Source organism: Perissodus microlepis, chromosome 7 (genome assembly GCF_051167445.1).
Source record: "Perissodus microlepis isolate ML-2025 ecotype Zambia chromosome 7, ASM5116744v1, whole genome shotgun sequence".
In the NCBI taxonomy this organism is placed as follows: domain Eukaryota; kingdom Metazoa; phylum Chordata; class Actinopteri; order Cichliformes; family Cichlidae; genus Perissodus; species Perissodus microlepis.
The window spans coordinates 64,139,487-64,164,627 of NC_140467.1; the positions used below are offsets into that span (position 1 = coordinate 64,139,487).

Here is a 25,141-nt window from a genome sequence, read left to right on the forward strand (position 1 = left end):
AAAAATGAACACTGAAGTTTTTTTTTTTTTATTATTGTATTTAATAAATGCAAATTAAGATTTACATACAAAGAACACAAACATTAAAAATACTGTAAAAACAAAAGAAGTTTTCTGACTAATGTCTCGTCCACTTACAGTTTATTCATTCAGTGATTATCTGGGACTGCTCACTCACTTTTATTCCCAAGTTTAAATAAAGAGCTGAAACATCACATTTATGAGCCATGACTTCGACCCTGGGCCTTTTATCTCCCGGCGGCGGGCACACCTCCGTCTCCACTGAGCCAGCAGAGGTGGAGGCAGGCGGCTGCTGCAGGTTCTCGGGGATAAACGTCAGGAAGACAGCAGCAGTGGTTTGAATGCCCCGAGCCCGCCGTCCAAGGAGCATCCAGACCTGCAGGTTTGGGGACCCTCAGTCTCCACCCACCTGTAAACCTGCCCCACCCAGACTCCACACTTTACACACACTGTTGCTGTGGTAGCAGGACACGTGTGAAAGTGGAATAAGTCAAATCATCTCTATCGATGTTACTGCTCAGTTTGAACTCCTAAATGTCGAACTTCTCCTCGCAGATGCAGTGCCCGTTCTCCTCGTAGTCCTCCCGCATCACCACCATCTCGTCATAGTCGGGGTTATGAGCCAGCAGCTTCCCGCCCTCCCAGGCGTAACAGACGGGACTGCGAGATACAAACACAGCGTTAAAGTCTCCGTCATCGGACAGCAGCATCCGCAGGTCGGCTAACCAACCACGTTTACTCATCTCTAACGCCACTTCGTGAAGATTTTGAGGCTCTGAGGATGAGGAGCACTTACTTTGCAGGAAACACGACAGACACGGGCAGGTGGGCGGGGACCAGCGCCCGCAGCTCCGCCTCCAGCCGCTCTCTGAAGCCGGGAAACAGCGTGTTCCCTCCGGTCAGCACGACGTTCCGGTAGAAGTGCGGCTGCATCTCTGAGGACAGATTCACACGTTTACCAAAACGCTGAGCTGCTGTTCCTCACAGCGCCACCCGCAGGCCGTCTTTAAAAGTGTCAGAGTACTTTATTTAACTGTCACATTCAGGTTTTATTGGTCTGCAGCTTTAAAACAGAAACGAGTTTCTGCTTTATGACAGAAAAATGATGAGTAGTACATCTACACTTGATTTATTTTGGATTATGAGATTTTACGTTTACACTTTATTTTGATTCTTATTGGGCAGCGACAGTGACGACGGACAGGAAGCTGAACGTCTGGTGGTTTTGATTAAATATACTTTTATATGATTACATTACTGTATAATTAAATTATTTTATTTATTAGCATTATTATTGAAGTTGTATATGTCGTGTATGTGACAGGAATGTGGGAAGAGAGCAGGACCGACATGCAGGCTGGGAATCGAACTGGGTTTTCTTCTCTAAGCTCACAGAATCCGTTTCATTCATAAATCTGTGTTTCGGTGACCCCGGCACGCCGCCGTGGATCAACCACTGACCTTCAGGCAGCGACTCCACCGAGTGGACGATGGCCTCTGGGATTCCCATCTCCTGGATCCCGATGTCGGACGGGTGGAAGAGCATCTCGGGGACGGCGAAGCGCTCGTTGGCCAGCCTCAGGATCTGCTCTCCTGTTTTGTACTTCCCACTGAAGACCATCTCCTCACGGGGCTGGTGAGCAGAAACACCAGAGAGCCACGAATGTGTCATTCACACACACACACTGAAGATCCTGCCAAAATGAGGACAAAGCCACGTGACTGGATCACAGCGACACGCTCTCACTGACAGCGCGTTAAGACGAGCTCTCCTGCTGAGGGTCTCTCACCTTGCAGAAGCCTTTCTTAATGGAGCTGAAATCTGGAAGCACGTAATCCCTCATCACCGTGTTCTCCTCGCCCTTGGCCCTGACAAACCACAGCAGGTGTCCAGCGTTAACCAGCAGCTGCTGTGCATTTACACTCTGACACAGGGACTCACAATCCAGCTGTTAACGTAGGACTAACGTAGGATAAAACACTGAAACCCTGTCACACTGTAGAGTCCCAGATCAGGATATGAAGCTCAGGCTAAAGCTTGCTGCTTACTGGGCGATCTCCATGTCCTTGTAGAACTGCTGCGAGACGTAGCACACGTCCTCCTTCACCTGGTTGATCACGTGAGTCTCGTCCATCACATGCAGCTGACTGTAAAAACAAACAGGAATCATTTTACTTTTTATTTAATTCTTTAAATCTGAACGAGTGTGACGAGCTTCCTGTGTTACGGCTGCATGGACCGTCATCAGCTAAAGAGTCACCTGAACACTAAACACCTGTTCAGAGGAGGATTGCCGAATCAGAACCAGAGGCAGCGATGGACTCCACAAGTTACTCAGATCTGTCCCCACTGAGGTCTGGGAGAGACCCAGACTGTCCCCCTCAGATGACAGGAAACTGTTAGGATGTTCAGGAACACCCAGGATCAAGCCTGCTGTGGACTGGAATCTGCTGGAACACCAGCATCACTGTCTGCAGTGAAGCCAGTCTCACATCTCCATGGACCAAGAAAGAAGCTCCTGCTCCAAAATCAACGAGCTCAACTGAAATCTGCAGCTGCCCACGTGGACGAGCCAAACGGCGTCTGGAGAAAAGTTTGATGGTCGGACGAGACAAAGGTGGAGCTGATTGGAGGAGCAAAGGTGAGGCTTTCAACCCTGAGAGCACTGCAGCTGTGACGCATGGTGGCGGTAGCGTCACGCTCTGGGCCGTGGTTCTGGTACATTAGACAAAGTGGATGGAGTGATGAAGGAGGACGGACTCCAAAATCTGCAATTACACCTCAGATCAGCAGCTGGACACAGTCGGGTGTTCCAGCAGGACAATGATCCCAAACACACATCAGAACTGGTTTTGGATAAAGCAGCTTAGCATTAAGCTGCGGAACAGAATAGAAGCTACAACTTCAACCCTGCTGAAAATGTGTTTAAAGGCAGGAAACCAACCAGCATGAACTCTATTAAAGATCATATTCATCAGAATTATGAAGAAGCTTGATGATAACATACACACACACACACACACACACACACACACACACACACACACACACACACACACACACACACACACACACACACACACACACACAGTGTGGATCAGAGAAAGTTGAAAATAAATTGACACCTGTGTTTTAAAGTCATTAAGGATGTCTGTGCCACAATTATTCCACCCGAGAAAAAGAACAGTTCAATAAAAGCCCAGAGTTACTCCGGCCGAGGTGCCGGCGTCACAAAGTACAACGACTTACCGATAAGAGATGATCTCCTTCAGGTGATTGGTCAGCAGCTTCCCTCCCACGTTGATCCTAAAAGGAAAAACAGGCATCAGGTTGCTGCTGTTGGTGTTATCGCTGCTGCGTCTGCAGGGTCGCGTCATCTAACCTGCAGATGCCCTCCTTCATTTTCCTGCTGCGGCAGTAGGGGGCGACGTGGGTGAAGGAGAACCCGGTGTCCACCACCATGCAGCAGAGCTCGGAGGGGTTTGTGTGGAAGTAGTGATGAGCACTAAGAGAGCCGGCTAGAGGAACAAAGTGGGAAATCATTCAAAGAAAGCTTCCCTGACTGCCCGAAATCAGCAGCTCAGTTTTACCGTTTTTTACAGTTTACGAGCGCCACTCTTACTAAAACGAGATGCCAGGCTTTTATTCTGAAAGTAACAGGAAATCTAACAGGATGAGGACTCACCATTGATCCTGAGTGCCGACTGGAACTGGTACTCCTCAAACAGGATCTCGTTCATGGACTCTTGAATGGAGGTGAAGTTGAAGTAGGGCTCGGTGATGACGACGCTCGTGTCTGCAAAATCCACCTGCACCCAGAAAACAGGGTCAGCCTCCACCACAGGAAGAGCTCAGTCAAACACACCACAGCGATGAGGGGTGGAGTCACCTTAAACATCTCCTTTCCAAACAGGTGGTCCCACACCTTCCTCTGGACGTCCCAGTTCACCAGGTAACCCTGAAGACACGAAGAGAAACGGTGGAAATGAGACAGTCTGACGCCAGGCCGAAGCTGCTTCACCCTTACGTGACTTCACCTTCTGGAAGGGGAGGATGTAGAAGAGCCCCGAAGGATCTTTGATCTCATCCAGCTGGTTTGCAGTGAAGGTTTTTAACCTGGACGTCTTTGAGCGAAACTGGCAGTTTGGGATGACGCTGAGAGGGACAGAGAGAAGGTCCACGTCAGGGCCGCTCATTATTCTACCAACCACATGATTTTTTTATTCTCATACATTTGCTCATTTTTACTCTAATTTTTTTAAATGTTTTTATTGCAACTGTTTCCCTTCATAAATTTGGCAGTTTGTTTCATTCCACCCACCAAATTTGCAAATGTTCATTGAAACATTTTCATGTTTTTTCTTATAAATCTGCTTATCTTGTAAATGTGACCATTTTTTCTCTTAGACATGTACAAATTTATATTTTTCTCAATTCCCTCATGGATTATAGCTTTGGAAAAAAAATTGTCCTTATGAAATTCAGTGTGTTGTGTCTTCGCCATCATGTACAGCTGTATGCAAAAGTTCGAGTAAATTCTTATTGATTTTGTTTTACGTGACGCACACTGGAAAAATAAGCCTCCCCTAAGAGTTAACTTAATAAAAAAAACCTTGCAAAAAAACTATTAGAAATGTATAACACCCTTAGCTGTTATACATTTATAAGATGACTTTGAGAGTTTATATTTGGTCTATAAAGAAAAAAATAAGAAAGCGTTTTTAATGAAATACATTTTATTCCTTAAACTGAGAGATTTTAAATAGAATCTGGCGTGAGGGTTTGACTTTTTTACACAGAGGTTAGGTCGCTTAAAGTCTAAATTATTTTTACGCCTCTTCAGTTTAATTATTATTATTTTAATTAGCCGCAACGTTAGCTGTCATGCTAACATCTCACCTGACTTTCTCCTGGCTGTATCCGATCTTCGCCGTGTACGCTCCGTTATCCAAAACTAATGTCGCCATTTCAGAGGCGGAAATGCTCACATTAAATGCATTTATAAACTCAGATTAATCCAGAAATAAACAAAAACAAAACGCATTTCACATTTTCAGCGACAATCCGCCATTAGAACTTTACGAACTCCTTCGGTCAATCAAATTTGTCGTCCTCTCGGTTTGTGGCGGATGGACAGCCAATCAGATCTTCACATCTTAGCCTTTATGCTTCTTTGCAGCTCGACCAGCCAATCAGAAACAATGTTTTTGACTGTGCTTTAAAAAAAATGTTCGGGTGGAAACAGCATCTTGCTTTTGTTCCGCCTCCTTTGTTCCGTTAACTTTTAGTCTCTTTTGCCCTTCAGAGTGGAATTAAATGACATTAATCGGAAGTTATAAACAAAATAACCGCCCAAATACGACTTTTCCTTTAAACTAAGTGCATTTAGTTAATTATTGTCTTTCAGCATAATGTTGATGTAATTTATTTGAATATTTACATTTCATGCCACTATGGAGGCTTGGGACACACGACACGGGAGCTCCAGTTTTTGTCCGACATGTCAGCTTTGTCAAACTTTATTCACCTCCATACATCAACTGAGCATATCGCGCCCAAACACAACAAGAACCCCTCCTCCAAACTTGGGTGTGAGTGGAACCATGTAGTGGGTCGCCACACCACATTTTTTAATGTTTCTAAAATCTGCACAATCACAGAGAAAACCCTTTTTCTTCTTCTTTTGCTTTCAGCTGCTCCCTTTAGTTTTCTCAGAGGACCATCTCCTCCTGTTCCAGCATCCTCCTCCGTCACTATATCCACGAACCTTCTCTGAGGTCTTTCTCTTTTCCTCCTGCCTGCCAGCTCCATCGTCATCATTCGCTGTCTAATACAGGGGTTTCAAAGTCACAGCCCGTATACTGACATGAAGAAATATAACGCAGTTTGGTCATTGAAGTGACTTTTTTGTTAGGGAGGATTTGTTTGTTGTTGAGTGAAATGTTAAAATGAGTCTTTTAAAAAGCCAAAAATGATTGAATATGAAGGCAAAACGAGCAGAGAGCACAAACATGCTGTTGGTTCAGTGACAGAGTCACAAACTCATGCGTTTATTTGGTGGTTCAACAAAAGGCTTCAGTTAGTTAAGAGTGAGGAAAAATAAATCTGAATTCACGTTTGCGGTTTTGTCTTGTTATACAATATTTGAAATTTAAACAAAACATTTTAGAAAATATTTCTGGTTTGTTTGTTTGTTTTGTACTACTTGCACACTAAAGTGGCCGTCCAATGAGACGACAGCGGCCCACAGCTCATTTCACTTTGACACCCCTGCTCTAATATCTCCATCCTGTGCAGCCTTCCTCAGCTCTCCTCGGATGGTTGACCCGAGATATTTGAACTCTTCTACTTCTGCTCCTTTCACGTTAACCCCTCCCCTGTCTCCTTCTCATTCACACACACGTCTTTCATTCCTCTTCTCTTCAGAGCACGCCTCCACCCACACAGGCGCTCCTACGCCTGCTCTCAGAGACTCCTGCCTGACCTCACCCGTCTCAAACAGGAGGGGGCTCAGAGCTTCAACCCATCTGTCCTGCACCACCCTTCCATACCTCCAATATAAAAACACAGTTCCTCTCTTGGGACGTTTTTGAAAAATTAGAAATCTCACTGAAACACACCCGAGCTGTTCACGTATGTCTTTCACCCTTTGCCCACAGAGGTTAAACAAATGACGGCGATCACACTGAACCGTCAACTTTTCACACTCCAACTGTCATGCAAACATAAAACACAACTGAAGCATAAATCACGTCTGCAGGTGTGTCGAGCCGGCAGGTAGGCAGGCACTGACTCGCCGCTTTATGCTCCTGAATATTTAAACCATCACCTGGGAGTGGATCTTTATTCTGTGCAGTAATAAAATGATTTCCTCCATTATTTCATGCAGAAAAGACAAACTGGGGACAAACAGCTTCTTTAGACTGTTAACAAACACCACACACACGTTTATTGTGTTTGCACCCATAATTCTGTTGTACGCACAAAGTGCTATTCTATTGTTTCCCGAAATGAAACAAAGCAGAAAATGAGGTGCTTGATCCTTTCTGATGCTTTTTCTCCTGCTTCAATCCTCGAAATGAAATCTGTCGTCCACGTGTGAGGACAGGACGCTCTGATGACTGTGTAAACTTCACTCACCTTTTTACAGGTAGCTGTCGTCATGTTTGTCCCTGAGTCACATTTACTCACAAAGAAAAACAATGAACAATGAGTCTGCTGCTGCAGGATGTGACTCAAGGAAGTGTGAAATTCTCTGTTTGCCGAGGCAGCAGCGTGAAAGCGTCTGAGAGAGTTTGTTCTTCAGTTCAAGTCAACTTTATTCATATAGTACAAACCCACAACAGTGGCCTCAAACACCTTTTATTGTGCAGTAAAGATCCTACAATAAAACAGAGAAACCCAACAATCAGACAGCCCCCTGTGAGCAAGCACTTGGTGACAGAAGGAAGGAAAAACTCCCTTTAAACAGGAAGAAGCTTCAGGCAGAACCGGGTAACCTCCATCTAGCCTCAAAATCATTGTCTTCCTCCGGAGTCAAAGCATCAGCATCTTCTTCATTCGCTTCCTTTCATTTTTAATGTAAACAAACCAACAACCACGAAACATCCCACACGTGCAGACCCACAGCCCAGCAACTAATTCACTTTGTAATAACCTTAAACTCAAGAAAGGACACAATAAAAATAGAAATGCACGTTCAAAAAAGTCCAGAAACCTCCCCAGACCTGTGTGTGATCCTGGCTGGTTTGATGTCACCGGTCTCTGTCAGAGTCTGTCATTCTTAAGAAATCAAAGCAACACTTAAAACAATAACAAAGAAACAAACTGGAAGGTGCGGCCGAGCTGCTCTGGGAGGACTCGAAGATAAAATCTGGAGATTCTGGTTCCAGTGATGGTGCCTGCAGCGCTTCAGGAGAGGCTGGATGTCAGAAACCTTCAGGAGGTCATCCGCTCTCTTACTGCACAGCTCACCTGGCTTCCCGTTTTTTTTTTATTCCCAGCAGCAGACGGAGACAGAGTCCAGCTTCCATGAAAGCCTCACACAGACAAGACAGAGCAGGTGGGTTCACCTGGATTTGGTTTGCACAACTTGCTGGTCCCAGATCAGTCTCTAAATCACCGGCCGTGCATCCGCAGCCTCGCCCGTCACTCCAGGTATTTGGGGACGCAGCCCTCCAGCCCGATCATCTCGGGCCAGCCGTCGTATTTGTTGGTTGCCGAGTCGCTCTTCACGTGCTGGAAGAGAGAGAGCGAGGAGGTGATGAGGACAGTCTCTAACATGCTGAGCAAGGTTACAGGCCGCACGGCGCTCTCCTCGGCTTCTACAGAGCCTTTCACGTCTGACACGTGTGCTCAGGCTGAGCCTGGTTTGTCTCGTTGTTGCTGCTATAGAGCACATCTCCTCCTAAAGACTGGCTAAGAGCTCAGACACTAACAAAAACACAACAACAAAAAAGAAGAAGTGGAGATCAGTTCAGGATGGTTGTGATTGGTCAGGACTCACAGCCAGCATTTGGGCCACCTCTCCACTATCAGGGGAAACCTGATACCTGCTCCCTCAGGGATCACACCTACGTCCTGGGTCAGGACCCTGATCCTCACCATCCCACGTGAGCATTTAATGCTTTACATGCACGAGTGCACACATTTCCACGATGAAGCCAGAGCAGGCTCAAGGCCTTCAGACTAATCTACCTTCTCAAAGGTGCTCTTCCCCGTTACTCCTTTGCCACCAACAAACACCCAGTTGTCCCTGTATCCCAGCGAGTGGATGCGAGAGCTTCCCAGTTCAGCAATCAGATTCTTGAGCTCGTTGTTTAACCTGCAGAAACACACAGAGGGTGGAGCAGTGCGTTAACAGCTTCGACACGGGTGGAGGCAGCGCCTTTCACCTCAATATGAAGACAACACAGAGACTGAGCTGACAGCTGAGACAAAGCCGGAGCCTCAGAAACACAAACTCCACCCCTGCCTGGAAAAGCTCTGTCCCGTTTTATAAAACGGACGAACACGGAACACGATACAGCATCCGTGCTGCGTTTGGTCCTCGATTACTGTGCAAGAACAAGAACCCAGAGAAGAGTCTGAGCTCCCGTCAGAAGTGATCAGAGGAGGAGACTCTTACTTTGTTGAGGGTTCGTCGTAGGACGCCATTATAACGATGGAGCCTGTCTCGATGCTCTTCAGTAGCTGAATGAACGGTTTCACATCTGCAACACAAACATGATAAAAGCTCCGCCTCCAACCACTGACACGAGTCTGCTCGGGTTGTCTTCACTCACCTCCGCTGTACATGTTATAGTGATCCGTCTTCAGGACTTCTCCCATTTTACCTGCCAGAGAAAAACGAAGGTATCACCTCACACGGGATCAGGGCAGAACACCAGGAGAGAAGCTCCGCCCATTCATTTGATGATTGAATGCATTTCCAAAGAAAATCTTAAGACTAATTCTTAAAAAAGTAAAGGTTTAGAAATAAGAATAAAGCAGTCAAAAGAGAAAAACGAAACACCAGAAACCAAAAGAAAAGAAGGAGCCGTCTCGATTCTTAATCAGCAGCTGTGGGAGCTGTGAGGCTGCACTGTGCACATTTCATTCAGGCGCCAGATGAAGCCCTTTGCACAGGAGCACACTCACCGTTTAGGATAACGATGTTTATTCCTCCTCCAGCGTTGTTCAGCGCAGTTCCCAGAACCCTGAGGAGAGGCACAGTCTGCACGTTAGCACAAAGAAAAAAAAAGTTTAAAACAAAGAGATGCAGAACACGACACAACAAGCATGCGAGGACAAGGTCTGATAGGACGCCAGAGAGACACGCTGAGGAAAGGAGGCAGCGAGGAAGCGCCTACAGTTTGTTTTGGACGCAGATGGCCGCGGGGACGACGTTGGCGGCTCCGCTGTGGATGTAGAAACTGATCTCATGTGCAGGACACTCTCTTGGAGTACCACATACACCAGCTGAAGGGAGGAAAGAAAAAGCCTCATTATTATCCTCCACCTGCTCCTCTGGGTCAGCTGACGCCTCCCAATCAGCTCGAGTGACCTCTGACCTGAACGATTGCCGGATATTTTGGCTTCGCGAGGGAAGAAATTGGTGAGCTTGGGTAATTTCTGCCAACGACCTGCGAGGACAGAAACAAAACGACACTCATTAGATTTACAGAAACAGGTTTTTCTTTGCTTTAATACGAATCCGAAACATCCGGTCTGAGAGCGAAGCTGAAGGTGCGACCGTCCTCGGGCGCTACAGTCAGTAGATCCGTGTCGTGCTTCATGCACTCTCACCTTCAAACGAGACGTTGTACTGCTGCAGGAAGACGACGACAGCGATCACACACGCGACCACCATCAGCCACAGCAAAACACCTGAGGGAGGCACACGAAGTGTCGTTAGCACGCTGTGTGAGGCGGTCGCACCTGATGAGCTGCAGGACAGTTTCACGCATCACAGGCATGAGAAACACGTCTGATATCCTCACACACTCGCTTTTATCTTTAACGTTTCTCTTTGTCAAACGATTTGGACTGTTTTGGAAAATGTTTCCAGTTTTTTTAGAAGTAAATAAAATCAATTCAATTCAATTCAATTCAATTTTATTTATATAGCGCCAAATCACAACAAAAGTCGCCTCAAGGCGCTTCATAGATACAGAGAAAAACCCAACAATCATATGACCCCCTATGAGCAAGCACTTTGGCGACAGTGGGAAGGAAAAACTCCCTTTTAACAGGAAGAAACCTCCGGCAGAACCAGGCTCAGGGAGGGGCGGGGCCATCTGCTGTGATTGGTTGGGGTGAGAGAAGGAAGACAGGATAAAGACATGCTGTGGAAGAGAGACAGAGGTTAATAACAGATATGATTCAATGCAGAGAGGTCTGTTAACACATAGTGAGTGAGAAAGGTGACTGGAAAGGAAAAACTCAATGCATCATGGGAATCCCCCGGCAGCCTACGTCTATTGCAGCATAACTAAGGGAGGATTCAGGGTCACCTGGTCCAGCCCTAACTATATGCTTTAGCAAAAAGGAAAGTTTTAAGCCTAATCTTAAAAGTAGAGATAGTTTCTGTCTCCTGAATCCAAACTGGAAGCTGGTTCCACAGAAGAGGGGCCTGAAAACTGAAGGCTCTGCCTCCCATTCTACTTTTAAATACTCTAGGAACAACAAGTAGGCCTGCAGAGCGAGAGCGAAGTGCTCTAATAGGGTGATATGGTACTACAAGGTCATTAAGATAAGATGGGGCCTGATTATTTAAGACCTTGTATGTGAGGAGCAGGATTTTGAATTCAATTCTGGATTTAACAGGAAGCCAATGAAGGGAAGCCAAAACAGGAGAAATCTGCTCTCTCCTTCTAGTCCCTGTCAGGACTCTTGCTGCAGCATTTTGGATTAGCTGAAGGCTTTTCAGTGAGTTTTTTGGACATCCTGATAATAATGAATTACAGTCGTCCAGCCTGGAAGTAATAAATGCATGAACTAGTTTTTCAGCGTCACTCTGAGACAGGATATTTCTAACTTTAGAGATGTTGCACAAATGGAAGAAAGCAGTCTTACATGTTTGTTTAATATGTGCGTTGAAGGACATGTCCTGGTCAAAAATGACTCCAAGGTTCCTCACAGCGTTACTGGAGGCCAAGGTAATGCCATCCAGAGTATGAATCTGGTTAGATACCATATTTCTAAGATTTTCAGGGCCGAGTACAATAACCTCAGTTTGATCTGAATTAAGAAGCAGAAAGTTAGCGGCCATCCAGGTCTTTATGTCTTTAAGACATTCCTGCAGTTTAACTCATTGGTGTGTGTTATCTGGCTTCATGGACAGATAGAGCTGGGTGTCATCTGCATAGCAGTGAAAATGTATGCTATGTCTTCTAATGATGCTGCCTAAGGGAAGCATGTATAATGTAAACAGAATTGGTCCTAGCACTGAACCCTGTGGAACTCCATAATTAACCTCAGTGTGTGAAGAGGACTCTCCATTTACATGCACAAATTGGAGTCTATTAGATAGATATGATACAAACCACTGCAGTGCAGTACCTGTAATACCTACAGCATGTTCTAATCGCTCTAATAGGATATTATGGTCGACAGTATCGAACGCTGCACTGAGGTCTAGCAGGACAAGCACAGAGATGAGTCCACTGTCAGAGGCCATAAGAAGATCATTTGTAACCTTCACTAAAGCTGTTTCTGTGCTGTGATGAGCTCTGAAACCTGACTGAAACTCTTCAAATAAACCATTCCTCTGCAGATGATCTGTTAGCTGTTTGACAACTACTCTTTCAAGGATGTTTGATATGAAAGGAAGGTTGGAGATTGGCCTATAATTAGCTAAGACTGCTGGGTCTAGAGATGGCTTTTTGAGTAAAGGTTTAACCACAGCCAGCTTGAAGGCCTGTGGTACATAGCCGACCATTAGAGATAGGTTCAACAACCAGACCGTGAAAGTCAATAAACAGAGATGGGCAGTAACGCGTTACTTGTAACGCGTTACTGTAATCTGATTACTTTTTTCAAGTAACGAGTAAAGTAAGGGATTACTATTGCAAAAACGGTAATTAGATTACTGTTACTTTCCCGTAGGAACGCTGCGTTACTGCGTTACTAAAACCGTGATTTTTTTTGCGAGAATGTCTCATGACAGTGACGTAAGCGAGTGCGACGTTCGTGACAACAGCTGTGTGCAGATCAACAATGGATCATATATCGAGTGCGGAGAGAGTATGAGCGTGCAGCGTTTAAAGCGTGGAAGTACTGACCTTACTTTGAGTTTGATTCCATAAAAAGTGACAAAAACATTAGTGTCCGCTGTGCGTGGGAAGAAAACTTCTTTTTACAGCGAAAAAAACCCTAAACAAGCTCCGAGTAGCTACGACGTAATGGGAAACTCACAGAGAAACTCGCGGATTCTTCCACTGACCGCTGCGGCTCACCTGCACCAGGGTAAACCTCCGCCTGCCCCACTCCTGCTTTACAGGTGGAAATAGAGCAACAGGACCGCTAGTCTTTGACTTTATTTATTTTCTGCTGTGTTTTACTTGCATCTATTTGAAAGACTGAGTGTAAACACAAAAAACATTTTATTTTATGTGCTGGAATGTGCAGAAAATAGGTTTAAATGTTAAACTAATTTCTTCCAGTCAGAGAATGTTAATTTAATGTTTGCTTGATGCATAAAGTTAAAAGATTAAAACTAATAAAACAAGTTTTAAAAAGAGACTTTTCCATTTGATTACATTTTGTATGATGGATTATGCAGAAAAAGTAGAATTGGGCTGAAAGATCTATCACTTTATCACCTATTCAGGTTGTAAATCGTGTTTTAAAAAGTAACTAAGTAATTAATTACTTTTGAAAATAAGTAATCAGTAAAGTAACGGGATTACTTTTTTGGGGAAGTAATCAGTAATTAGTTACTGATTACTTTTTTCAAGTAACTTGACCAACACTGTCAATAAATGATAAGACCCACTTCAAATAAATGGAAAGAATGCAAACCAGTGACTGTGGCTGGTTTATTACAGCCACGGTAAACATGAATGTTTCAGTTTTAAATGTTTATATCAAATTAAAGTGAACCGGACACAGGCCCACGCGCTTTGTTGTGAATTATTGCTTTGTAACAGGGCTCTAGAGTGCGACCAATTTGGTCGCAAATGCGACCAAATTTTTCAGTGGTGCGACTAAAAAAAAATATTTGGTTGCACCTGTGCGACCAACTGTTCGGGTAGCAAAAAAAAAAAAAAAAAAAAAAAAAAATCTGCAACCTTCCCTGTGGTCAACAACAGACACACATTTTGCCCCTATCGTGGACTAAACCAATCAGAGATAGTAAGGGGTGGGACCTCTCTGATTGGCCGTGGTCCAGTTGAAAGTGCAGGTGGAAGTGGGAGGTGAGTAGCTTGAATAAAGCGATATCAATTCATTAAATCCGAATCGACTTTTAAATATAACTGTGTTTTGCCAGAAACGCCAGAATTCTCAGATTAAAGCTCACAAAACCATTTCAACAACAACCAAACAGCAGATGAGAGCAGGTACACGGATTCCACACAAAGACGTAAACACGGAGCGGAACCGACGCATCAGAATCAACTTTGTCTTTCTCCGCTTTCTCACCCGACGGCCCGTAGACGGACACGCTTCCACGACTATTAAAATCACACTTCATGCACAGCTAGCTCTCTCTCTATCTCTCTCTGTACTTCAAGAACAGTTTCCCGTCTCCGATCTCTGTTTTCTGTATTATTCATTCGCTTATTACCCACCAGTCTACCGTTGGTTACAGCGCTGTCGGCTGCTGTCTTTTTCTTTTCTTTTTCTTTTCTTTTTCTTTTTTTCACTTAAATGACCTCGGACAAGAAAGCCTATTTTTTCTGTTGTTCAACACTGAAGAAATTTAAACTTTATATGCAGAACATTGTAGAATATTTTTAAGGTTATCTGCTATAAAAAGCCAGACCAGGAAAATCTCCTTCATGTTTTTCTGTGTTTTATTCTCAGTTACTTTCACACAAAGGCATCTGCTGTGATGTTCACAATTCTGATGAAGTCAGTACTGATAAATGATCAGAATTATAATATTTCTGACTGTCTGAGGCTAAGTTGAATCGAATCGGGACTTTGAAAACCGGAATCGAACGGATTATAGAAATCAGTGATGATACTCAGCCCTAGTGAGCAGCCTAGGCACGACAGAAGTGGATGTAGCTGTAATAGGAAAAGAACTATTGCTAACTTTTCTGTTAAGGCCTGATCCTTCTGAAATTCATAGCCAGTGCTCTGACACGGTGTCATCAATCTTTGAATGCTGAAAAAGCACAGTGTATCCAGAAAAACACATTATATTATATAAATTATTATAAAATTTGTGTGCGCCTAACTTTTGTGCCGGTACGCCTAACTTTTTAAAGTTAGGTGTACCGGTATGCCCATGGCAAAAAGTTAGTCTAGAGCCCTGTGTAAATAAAACGCAATCAAATATTTGCTCAGATTATCTTGGTTAAGATGTTCGTCATCCATCATTGTAATGGCTTCCGCCTGCATTTCTTTGTGCGCAGGTGAGCTGCACAAGCAAAGGTGAGGTGAACACCGGTGTTCTTTCTCACAGATGTGCTCTCACTACAGGAAACATCTGCCTGCTGTGCTGAAGAGCGATCACCCGAAGTTAACTGTGACTAAAACAGAGCTTTGTTTAAGCCCAACTCTTTTTCCGGGTAGTGCCCCTGAAATATTAGAAAACATAGCAGCCGCACACGTGTGAAAGCCCGTTAACCTGAAGTCTGCCTGAAGCTCGTTTCTACCAATTAAAGATAAAAACTGTTTCTGCCCTACATGGAACTTTTAGGTTATGATCTTACAAGTTTCAGAAGCTGACATGTCGGACAATAATCGGCTGTTAAGTCGAATTTCCGGTGATTATCTCAAATTTGCAGTCTGCAGTCTACTGACAGCTAGAGGCGAGATTTTACACACTAAACATTTAACATTTTGGCTTCTCTCAAAATTTGACTTTGAGGCAGAAACAAGCTTCCGTGCAGTGGGAGGACCATCAGTATGGAGGAAGACTCAGACAAACAGGAAGAAGATAAAGGCTGTGTCCCAGTTCAGGGTCTGCAGCCTTAAAGGCCGCATTTTAAGGCCGATTACGTCACAGCGACGCGACGAAGGCTGCTCGAAATGCGGCCCTCAAATGCGTCCTTCATTTCCCTGAATTTTAAGGATGTGGCGGTGTAGACTTCGTGGCCCAACATATCCCAGAATGCATAGCGCGGGGTGGGTGTGGATAATTTTGCCGATAAAAAACGGCGGATGAGGGGCGCCCGAAGAGTGAACTTTAAGTAGGTACTGAATATTATGTCACTTATTTATGTGCAAATGTTTAATAACGAAGAACATTAAAACATTCCTGTTGGCCACATGTCGGCAAAGTCATGTGACATTAGTGACGTTTGTACTAACTTGGTTTTACAGCCTTTACTTTAAAATATACGCCGTTCAATAGCTGAGCTTAATCTTACAGAGAATGATCAAAGCTCATGTAGAAACAAACAAACAAATGAACAAAAGATGTTCTCCTTCATTTCTGTCAAACAAAGCTGTAGGACACGTTTCCAGCTGTTAGTATCATGGTTGCTAGGCAACCTGGGCTGCGCGACGGAGGCTAGACCGCCCCATTTCACAGCCTCGCACTTCCGGCCTTAGCGGTCTTTGAGTACGCGGCCCTTGTGGACTTTAAGGCTGCAGACCCTGAAGTGGGACACAGCCAAAGAGTGAAGGACGAAGCAAATCAATGAGGAGCGTCAGAAAGCGCGCGCGCGCGCACAGACACACGCGCACGCAGGTGAAGACAGAAAGAAACTTACTTCCCCGGCGGACCGCGCGCTGCATCGTGCTTCGTTTCCCTGTTTGAGACAAACGGGTGGAAACGTCAGGACTCGTCAGACATGCTCGTGTTCACATCTCAGCTGTGATGTTCCTGTGGGACTAAAGCTGTGGATGCGTCTCGCACACCCACCGGGACACGCCGAGCGCTCTCAAGTGTGCTGCCCGTCCATGTCTTTACTTACACAGTAAATAATGCTCACTAAAGTCTGTGGAGCAAAGAGCTTCTGTAGAAAATGTTAAAACCGCCAGTTTTTAAACCACCTTCATAACCGATCCATGTAAAATCCGTCCGCAGACCTGCTGTGACTCTTAAAAATACATTTTAATGTCACTCAGACTTCAACAGGACAAATAAAGGATCTATAAAAGCCACGGCCCCAAACTACTACTTTGTGACAGGAATACTGTTTATCAAGATGTCATTCTCAAGAGGAAGCATTCAGCCTATGTTTGAAATGTTTCGAGCTTCACAGCAGGTTAAATACTGGAAATCACTTTTCGGCACAACACCGGCCCGAGACTCTGCACCTGAGCGCGCTCCACAGAAACTACAAACACCTGAGCAGAGCTGTCAAACCTTCAGTCAAAGACTTCATGAATGTTTGGAAACTTGCTAAAGCTAAACTTGCTTGCCGGGTGTTGTGCCAAAAAGTGATCGTCTGCCAAAAACTGATTTCCGGTATTTGCCAAAAACTGATTCCTCGTATTTAAATTGCTATAAGTAACTTGTTGGGCTATAATATGTGAAACATGTGTCAAATGCATCCCTCATGGATGACATAAAGTCATCTTGAGCCACAAACAACATTTTCTATATAACCCCTTTGTAAACCCTGTTCACCGAAGTCTATTTACGAACATATGTAAAGATATTACACATAAAAAATACACAGAAACATTGGAAATCAGTTTTTAGCACAACACCGGGTACACCTGCACAGGTGCTGCCAAGCTGCGTAAAGATGCGCTTTCTTCATATTTTCAGCCGAGGAAAAGAAACCAAACCACACCGCACGTTACCTGTGTGACACCCGCGCAGGTACAGCAGCTCTCGCAGCTCTTTCCCACCGTGATGGTGAGAAATCACGCCCCACACACACACCTCAGAGGAAGAAAAGGCAGACTGACCGACTCTGACGGTGAGCATCTCCGACAACGAGGAGTGCCACCGACCGCCTCTCCTCTCAGCCAATCAGAAGCTCGCAGGTGGGTCAGAGTGCGCGTGAATAAAGGACAGGTGTAACGTTCCCACCTGTTTGATGAAGGAACAAACGGAGCTCACAGCTGTGTTTGTCTCACAGGCACCAACCTCACGACGTGCAGGTACAGCTGGAGCCACGCTCCGTGCACTGTGCCGTCAAACCCACCCGTCCCATTTTCACAAGAATAGAGTCTGCGCAGTAACAGAAACAAACGTACCGTAAAACCAGATAAGTAGTGCCTGTTACTGAACACAAAACCGCGCAACTCATTCCTGAGTCTTTAAACCCCAGGTTTGTATCCCTCCGCCCACCCGTGAAGTTCCAGTTAATAAACAAACCTGAGACTGTATCAGGGGCGGATCTAGAAGGGTGGCATGGGGTGGCAAGTGCCACCCTAAAATGATCCCTTGCCTACGGTGGCCCCTAGAGACAAAGCACGTACAAACTCCAAAGCACGTACAAACTCCAAAACACGTACAAACTCCAAAACACGTACAAACTCCAAAACACGTACAAACTCCAAAACACAACGGAAGTGCTCCAGGACGCTAGGGGCAGTGTTGAGCTGGATTTGCAAAATAAACGGCAAGTTTGTCTGTATGGGACGGTCTAGTCTCCGTCTCGCTTCCCAGGTTGCCTAGCAACCATGATACTAACCGCTGGAAACGTGTCATACAACTTTGTTTGACAGAAATGAAGGAGAACATATTTTGGTAATTTGTGTGTTTGTTTCTACACGAGCTTTGTGTGATTTGATGAGTATCTGAGGCTGAGACCACAGGACAGTAAAACATGATTTTTGGGCTTCATTTCTGGACTGAACAGTCATTTAAGATTAGTTAGTAAATAACAATTAGCTGATGTTGTTCATGAGACTAAAGTCATATCACCTTGGTAATGTAAATATAATATGGCCAATATTAAAGTTATTATATTAATCATTATTAGCTATTACAGCAGTGAACATGAACTCTGTGTCAAATACTGAGCTTCAGTACAGATTCAAGTTGCAGTTATTTATATGTCTTATCACCTTAAATCTTCACTCAAAGACAAGTGTCTTTGACAGTGCATATATAGGTGTATCATATATAAGAGACAAATGTTGTTCCTTCAGTATGTTGGCATTACTAAATTTGGCTCATTGCTTACATATATGTGTAAAAAGCAAATGTACGAGCTGTGATAACTGTGTCTGATAGAATGAAGAGTAGACTGATATATGAAATATTCCTTTATTGGGTGAGAAAATCAGACCATGTCATAACTGCTTTAAGTCACACAGAATAGATATCAGAGCCTTAAACAGGCTGACTTCTGCTAAATGGGTCAAACTGGGCAGAAAGTCTACAAACACATAACATCCTTATAGAATATGATGTAACACTATAGATCAACTTAGCTCAGAATATATAAAGCATATAAACAATTACAGCAATATGATGCAACAAACACAGCAGCTACTGATCCAAAATACTCAAAGCTTCATAGAACTGAAACAAACATTTATTTTTAGCTCCATTCTGCTGCTGATACAGACTTTAGGTTTCTGAACATTAAACTTGTTGCTGCCTTTCATAGTGTGTAACTTGAAGGCCCTGAGTACTTTCTCCCACACTGAAAACACTGGATGATCACATTATTTGAACATTACCTAATAAGACTGATTCAGGACAGACAGTTATGTTAAACTTTCCTAGCAGTCCTTCACAAACAGGGAACAGTCTGTCTATTCTCTCCATCTGTCAGCTGCTGCTGGCTCTTCCTCCTCCTCTTCCTCACACACTGCTGAGTTTGTCCTGGTGGATCATCAGGGCTGCAAAGCCTCACAGATGATGTGCAGCAGTGGGTCCCTCAGTCTGTCCTCACTCTGGACACTTGCAGTCGTCACACATGGAAATCAAATGTGTGATAAGCTGCAGGATTCAAACACAAGTGTAACTTATAAACACATGTTCATACTTTTATTCCACAATCAGAGAGAAAGAAACAGAGAGAGAGTGCAGGACAGACAGACAGGTGACAGTCTCAGGTGTACACACTGCTACACAACAGCAGCAGAGAAGCAGGATTTAGTGTTTGTGTTATTACGAGTGTAAACAAGAAGAGTTCCAGATGGTCCAGTGGACACATGTGTGACTGCTGTGATTAAAGCATCTTTCTTTCAGCTTAACGAGTGAACCGTCAGCTCGTTCAAACACACGTTAAAGTCCGTTTGGCTCGACACCACCGAACAGAGGCAGCAATATAACACAGCTAACATTAACAGTGCAGTGAATCCTGCTTGTGCCGTGATATTCAGGACTGCAAACCGAGCAGCATCACTGACTCTCAGCTTGTTGTGTTTGTGGATATATGACTGACTTTAATTATCCATGAAATCATCACATTCTCTGTCAGATTAAAGTCAACTATTGAACGGCGCATATTTTGAAGTAAAGGCTTTAAAACCAAGTTAGTACAAACATCGCTAATGTCACACAACTTTCCCGACATGTGGCCAACAGGAATGTTTTAATGTTCTTCATTATAAAAACATTTGCGCATAAATAAGTGACATAATATTCAGTACTTACTTCTGAAAGTTTACTCTTCGGCGACTCCGCTTCCGCCGTTTTTTTCGGCAAAATTATCCACACCACCGCCGCGCTATGAAATCTGGGATATGTTGGGCCCATCCTTAAAATTCAGGGAAATTAAGGACGCATTTGAGGGCCGCATTTCGAGCAGCCTTTGAATCGGGACAGCCTTCGTCGTGTCGCTGTGACGTAATCGGCCTTAAAATGCGGCCTTTAAGGCTGCAGACCCTGAATTGGGATACAGCCCAAATCATTGGTACTTCCTGGCTTGTGTAGTTACTAGGTAACAAAAGCTCAACACTGCCCCTAGCGTCCTGGAGCACTTCCGTTGTGTTTTGGAGTTTGCAAGTGTTTTGGAGTTTGCAAGTGTTTTGGAGTTTGTACGTGCTTTGTCTCTAGGGGCCACCGTACTTGCCACCCCAAGTGCCACCCCAGTTTTGCATATGACAGTGTTGTTTATTAAAATAAGATAGCATTAAGAGTTTGAGCGTAGTTACAGTCAACAGTGAATATAAAGGCTAAAACTGAATATATTGCATAGTGTTCCCCCCTGCACCAGTAACAAATGGTTCAGCCCATACAGTGTTGCCAACTTAGCGACTTTGTCGCTATATTTAGCGAGTTTTCAGACCCCTAAAAAAAGACGTGAAAGCGCGTATCGCTTTTACTCTCAACAAGCAGCGGGTGCTGTAACGCAGTCAGTTCTTCTTTTACTCTTATGCTGTTTTGTGGATCACAAGGTTTAAAACTACTTGTAAACACACACACACACAAAGTAACTCCACCAGAGTGCCTATTTCGGGTCACTTTTGCCCGTCCAAGCCCGGGTAAAGGAGCAGGGTTGGAATTGTGACATTAAAAAAAACAATAATTGCTAAAAGAAATTTAATTTGTAGTTCTAAATAAACTCTAAATGCATTTAGGACGTTTTTTACTCACTTTATGTCTCTTCCACGATGTTATTTCTCTCTCCAACAACATAGGTTACAATTAGATTAGCATGACCAATTATGCAAATTAGGCGATGACGTCATTTAGCGACTTCTAGCGACTTTTAGGACAGCCAATAGCGATTTTCCTTACTGAGGAGTTGGCAACACAGAGCCCATAGCAGGACCGGCTTTTTTCTTGTTTTCAGCAGCAAGCGATGCTTATGATGGTGCCAGAGCACAGTTTGAACAACACCAGGTGGGTTTCGGATTTTACACAGGTGGGTGGATGTTACACTCTGGAAATGGAAGGAAGGTGAGTGTTATTAACCCTCTGTGGTCCACGGACACGCTGCGCCTCCAAATCACATGACTGATGTAAGCTGACACAGCAACAAGCTGCAGCCACGCTGAGTCTCTGTTTCAGCCACTTTGAAAGTTCGGACTTCAAAGTTTTTACATTTTAATTACAGGCCAGTAAATCCAGAGTTATGATCATATATATCAGCCACGCTTTTTCTAAATACTGTCGTCACGTTTGTGTGTGTGTGTTTCAAGCGTTTTGTAAGGACAGCGCGAAAACAGTAAAGAAAGGAAAAAAGCCACCTCTTTCCTATTGGTGGAAAAATGCACCATGTCGACCAATTTAAAAAAAAGAAGTCAACATGTGGGATTTGGTTGTTTAGGAAGAGGGAAAAGTTTGGGGAGTGACGGTAACGGCAGAGAGACAGAGAGAGAGAGAGCGAGAGAGAGAGAGAGAGAGAGAGAGGGGTTAGATGTGGGAGATTTGTGACGTTTAGTGTGGAGTGTTTACTTAGTGTGTTGTGTTGTGTAGCTGTTCTGTTGTGTAGTCGTTTTGTTTAGTGTGTCAGTGAGGGCACTAATGAATGTCACAGAGGCACATTTGCAACGTAAACACTGTCACTAAGTAGAAAACCAGCGGAGTGATACACCTGCTGTTGTCAGGCCTGCAGGTTTATCCCTGCGCTCTTCTGTCTTTTGGTGGACAAACTTGTTTTTTACTGGCGCACATCATTTGTGGGGCATCTTATTGCGACACCTGATTGTTCTCTCATTTTAGTTTTAGTAATATTTTTAAATGGTTGTACAAAATGAAAAAAACGGTGTATTGGCTGCATTTTTAGATAAATAGTTGTTTATGTTTACAAAATGTACATTTTATATTTGCATTTCAAGTTATAAACATTTACTCAACATGTCTGTGGTTTTTTTACAGTAAAAATACTACTAGGATCTTAAGTTCTTTGTGTGATTTCAGATCAGTAACACTAATGCAGTATGTCAGTGACAAAACAACTAAAGTCAGTTGAGCTGAAAAGATACCAAACAAGGCAACGGGGGAAAAATAAAATGAAACAATCTGAGGGTGAAATACAAACGTAAACTCAAAAGGAGTCACAAATGTCCGGTTGTATTTCAGACCTCAGAGGGTTAATCCAACAAATCATGAAAAATTAGGTTTACATGTTTGTTCATGACAGTGCAGATTTCTGACATTTTGTGTAATTTAAGCTGTAACAATGTGACTGTTTTCTAACAAAAACAGTGAAACTTAAGTTAGACTTGTGTTTGTAAATGAAGCGCCCCATGTTGTGTAGCTTTCTGGAGTTTATACTTATTGGGCTACATGTTTATTTATCATACAGGCTGTACAGTACATAGCATCAAAACTCATGTTTTATGTAACTAAAGTGTGTAATCATGTGGGCTACAGACAATAATTAAGTTCTAGACTATATTTATATGAAAAACGTGTATACTTACTGCATTTGAATCATTTAACCATATGTAACCACCTGCACGAGTGTTTGGGGAAAAAAAGGCTTTGATTTTGCCACCCATTTGATTTCTTTGCCACCCTAAGAAAATTTCTCTAGATCCGCCCCTGGACTGTATATAAAAGATGTACGTCACACCGTGACGTCAACCATGGGTTTGATGCCAGGAGGAGAGCTCCGTCAGTTTCAGGGACCTCGTTTAGTCAAATATGTGAAACGTATGTGTGGAACAAACCCAGCAGCTCCACGCTGATGCGGCATAAAGGTGAGGGCCGTCACACCTGGCTGTTACAGCCCGTCTGTTTTTACCGTCGGCCTCATTTTCAGCATAAACTGCGTAACAGTGAAGCGTCTGAAACACGACTTATAATCCAAACCTGCAGGTTCCTGCTTCCTGTCCTCACACAGTAAAAACAACACTTTTTAATCAATGCTGATCTTTATTTCCTCCAGGAGACAAACGGCACCGAGACAGCAAACAAAAGGCATGTTTTACGTTTTCTATAGAAAACCTGACAGTACCACAGAGGTCACATGACCTGCAGCCTCTTTAACACTGAAAAGCTGGAGACAGAAATGTGCTTCAACGTTAGTCTGGTCGTCAGGCGGCGATTTACATTTGAGAACATCCCCGACATCAAACCCTCGACGCGCTTCAGTTTCACTTTTCAAACACGATTCAAGTCGTTATTGTTCCTCCTTCAGCAAGTTCACACAAAACGACAGAGAAAAGAGCGAAACATGAACAGAGTTTTTAAAACAATCAGAACAGCTCCGCCCCCCCAAGCGAGGACGCTAGAGTCATCAAGATAACGTCACGGTTAGTAGAAATACATGAAACACCTGCAGGCCGACAAAAGTCCTCTCATTAGAATGGACCTGCCTCTATTATTATTAACGGTAAGTTGAATGGCCTGGTTATGTAAATGACCGTGTCATGTGACATCAGACTGACCTCTCACAGAGCAGCAGACGCTTCCTCGTCCTGTCACACAGATGTAAACACACATTTGGTTCCTCGTCAATAATAAGTTAAGAAGCTTACACGGCCGGGCCGAATAAACCTGCGTAGATTACAGCAGCTCAGACTCAGCAGGTCGGGGTTACTCCACACACACTGGTAGTTTACTGGTTACACTGGTGTAAAACCTCCAGTGTCCACTAACCCGTCGGCACGGTCATCGTGCTCCGGGGTTCCTCACATAGCTGACCGCAGCTGTACTTATTATTTTGGCTGCTGTAACAGGAATCCAGCTTTTGCTTGGTTAATTTCTGGAAGCCTGCTGAGGGCCCTGTTACACGCCCTCTTATTTGTAACACCTGGCTTCATTTAAACAGGACATACTCGCCAAACCCGTTTTACTCACAGAGGCTTCAGTCGGCGCACGCCATGACCACAGACCTGCAGCAGCTTCGATGGCGTCTGGTGCTCGCATCTGTTTTTCATATGGAAACGACGTCCTCGGGGCAGGAAGTCGCCGTCGGGATTTAAATAAAATGAAGGCACCAACTTTACTGTCCTCTAAGTGATGAACGCCGGCGTAACGCCATGTAATCATGCAATTCAGAGTAATCTGATTACAATTTACATTTGTGTTTTTCCCATGATGAGAATCTTTAAATATTTGTGTTCAGGCTCAGTGGTAAGTGTAGGACATGTGCAAGCGAAAAACAAAAGCAGAAACGAGGCTGTAGGTGCCCACTCCTGCTCCAGGTGCAAAGATATGATTGGTGTTTAGGTGTAGACAGGTGTGCTGATCAGAGTTCTGACAGCAGCAACAAGGAAATCTGCCGAGGTCTAAGAATTCAGCTGCCCTGCACCCGAGTACAGGAAGTTCAGGGCTGCACCTCCCAGTTTGTGTAATTAGACTGGAGTGGAACCATTTGTCCTGAAAATGTTTAGTAAAGTCAGTCGTTGCCCCCCTGCCCCTCCCCCCTGCATCACTGTGAAGAACTCGTAAAATCCCTCTGGAGCTTTTATTTTGAAATCCGGCTGCTCAGTGCAGTTCGAGTGGCATCAGTCACAAATTGGTGTTTTGTTTTTAATTAAAGGCTCGTCTGGACACTTCAAGCACACAAGCATCATCTTACACGAGTGTGATCACAGTGAGGGATTCCCGGGAACAGCCCGTTCCTGCTTCAGTTTTCACTATTCCCGATGAACCCTGCAGAACCCTTTCAGTTCCTTAAAGAGAAGAAAGAAAACACTCTGTGGCAC

At 44.1% G+C, this 25,141-nt stretch overlaps 2 protein-coding genes across 3 annotated transcripts; both read right to left on the bottom strand.

Annotated features, from left to right (window-relative positions):
• Window positions 1–5: 5 nt before the first annotated feature.
• actr6 (actin related protein 6) lies at window positions 6–5,153 on the bottom strand. Its single transcript, XM_084936647.1, has 11 exons — window positions 4,922–5,153; window positions 4,060–4,177; window positions 3,912–3,980; window positions 3,708–3,831; window positions 3,405–3,540; window positions 3,272–3,328; window positions 2,071–2,169; window positions 1,812–1,890; window positions 1,483–1,654; window positions 818–956; window positions 6–681 (listed from the first exon to the last, which is right to left on the bottom strand). The coding sequence occupies exons 1-11, from the start codon at window positions 4,987–4,989 to the stop codon at window positions 552–554; spliced, it is 1,191 nt and encodes a 396-aa protein (XP_084792773.1). The 5' UTR covers window positions 4,990–5,153; the 3' UTR covers window positions 6–551.
• Window positions 5,154–6,444: 1,291 nt separating this feature from the next.
• LOC146384638 (protein FAM3C) lies at window positions 6,445–25,023 on the bottom strand. Of its 2 annotated transcripts, none has more exons than XM_084936653.1 (10): window positions 23,879–25,023; window positions 16,393–16,431; window positions 10,310–10,390; window positions 10,075–10,146; window positions 9,874–9,982; window positions 9,662–9,720; window positions 9,307–9,357; window positions 9,150–9,234; window positions 8,720–8,846; window positions 6,445–8,260 (listed from the first exon to the last, which is right to left on the bottom strand). In XM_084936653.1, exons 1-10 carry the CDS (start codon window positions 23,931–23,933, stop codon window positions 8,171–8,173), a joined length of 768 nt encoding a protein of 255 aa, XP_084792779.1. In that variant the 5' UTR covers window positions 23,934–25,023; the 3' UTR covers window positions 6,445–8,170. The 2 variants fall into 2 exon arrangements, with proteins under 2 accessions (XP_084792779.1, XP_084792778.1); XM_084936652.1 differs by lacking the exon at window positions 23,879–25,023 and adding an exon at window positions 17,435–18,468.
• Between the last annotated feature and the right edge of the window lie 118 nt (window positions 25,024–25,141).

Bases quoted from the DNA above. Each gene is read 5' to 3' on its own strand.
- LOC146384638 (XM_084936652.1), bottom strand. From the start codon at position 17,561: ATGCTCACCGTCAGAGTCGGTCAGTCTGCCTTTTCTTCCTCTGAGGTG. The intron at 10,391-16,392 runs GTAAGTTTCTTT...TGCCTCCCTCAG, and splicing joins GCGCGCGGTCCGCCGGGGAA to GTGTTTTGCTGTGGCTGATG. The intron at 10,147-10,309 runs GTGAGAGTGCAT...CTGTCCTCGCAG, and splicing joins GTACAACGTCTCGTTTGAAG to GTCGTTGGCAGAAATTACCC.
- actr6 (XM_084936647.1), bottom strand. From the start codon at position 4,989: ATGGCGACATTAGTTTTGGATAACGGAGCGTACACGGCGAAGATCGGA. The intron at 3,832-3,911 runs GTGACTCCACCC...TTCTGGGTGCAG, and splicing joins TTGGAAAGGAGATGTTTAAG to GTGGATTTTGCAGACACGAG. The intron at 957-1,482 runs GTCAGTGGTTGA...ATCTGTCCTCAG, and splicing joins GGTGGAGTCGCTGCCTGAAG to AGATGCAGCCGCACTTCTAC.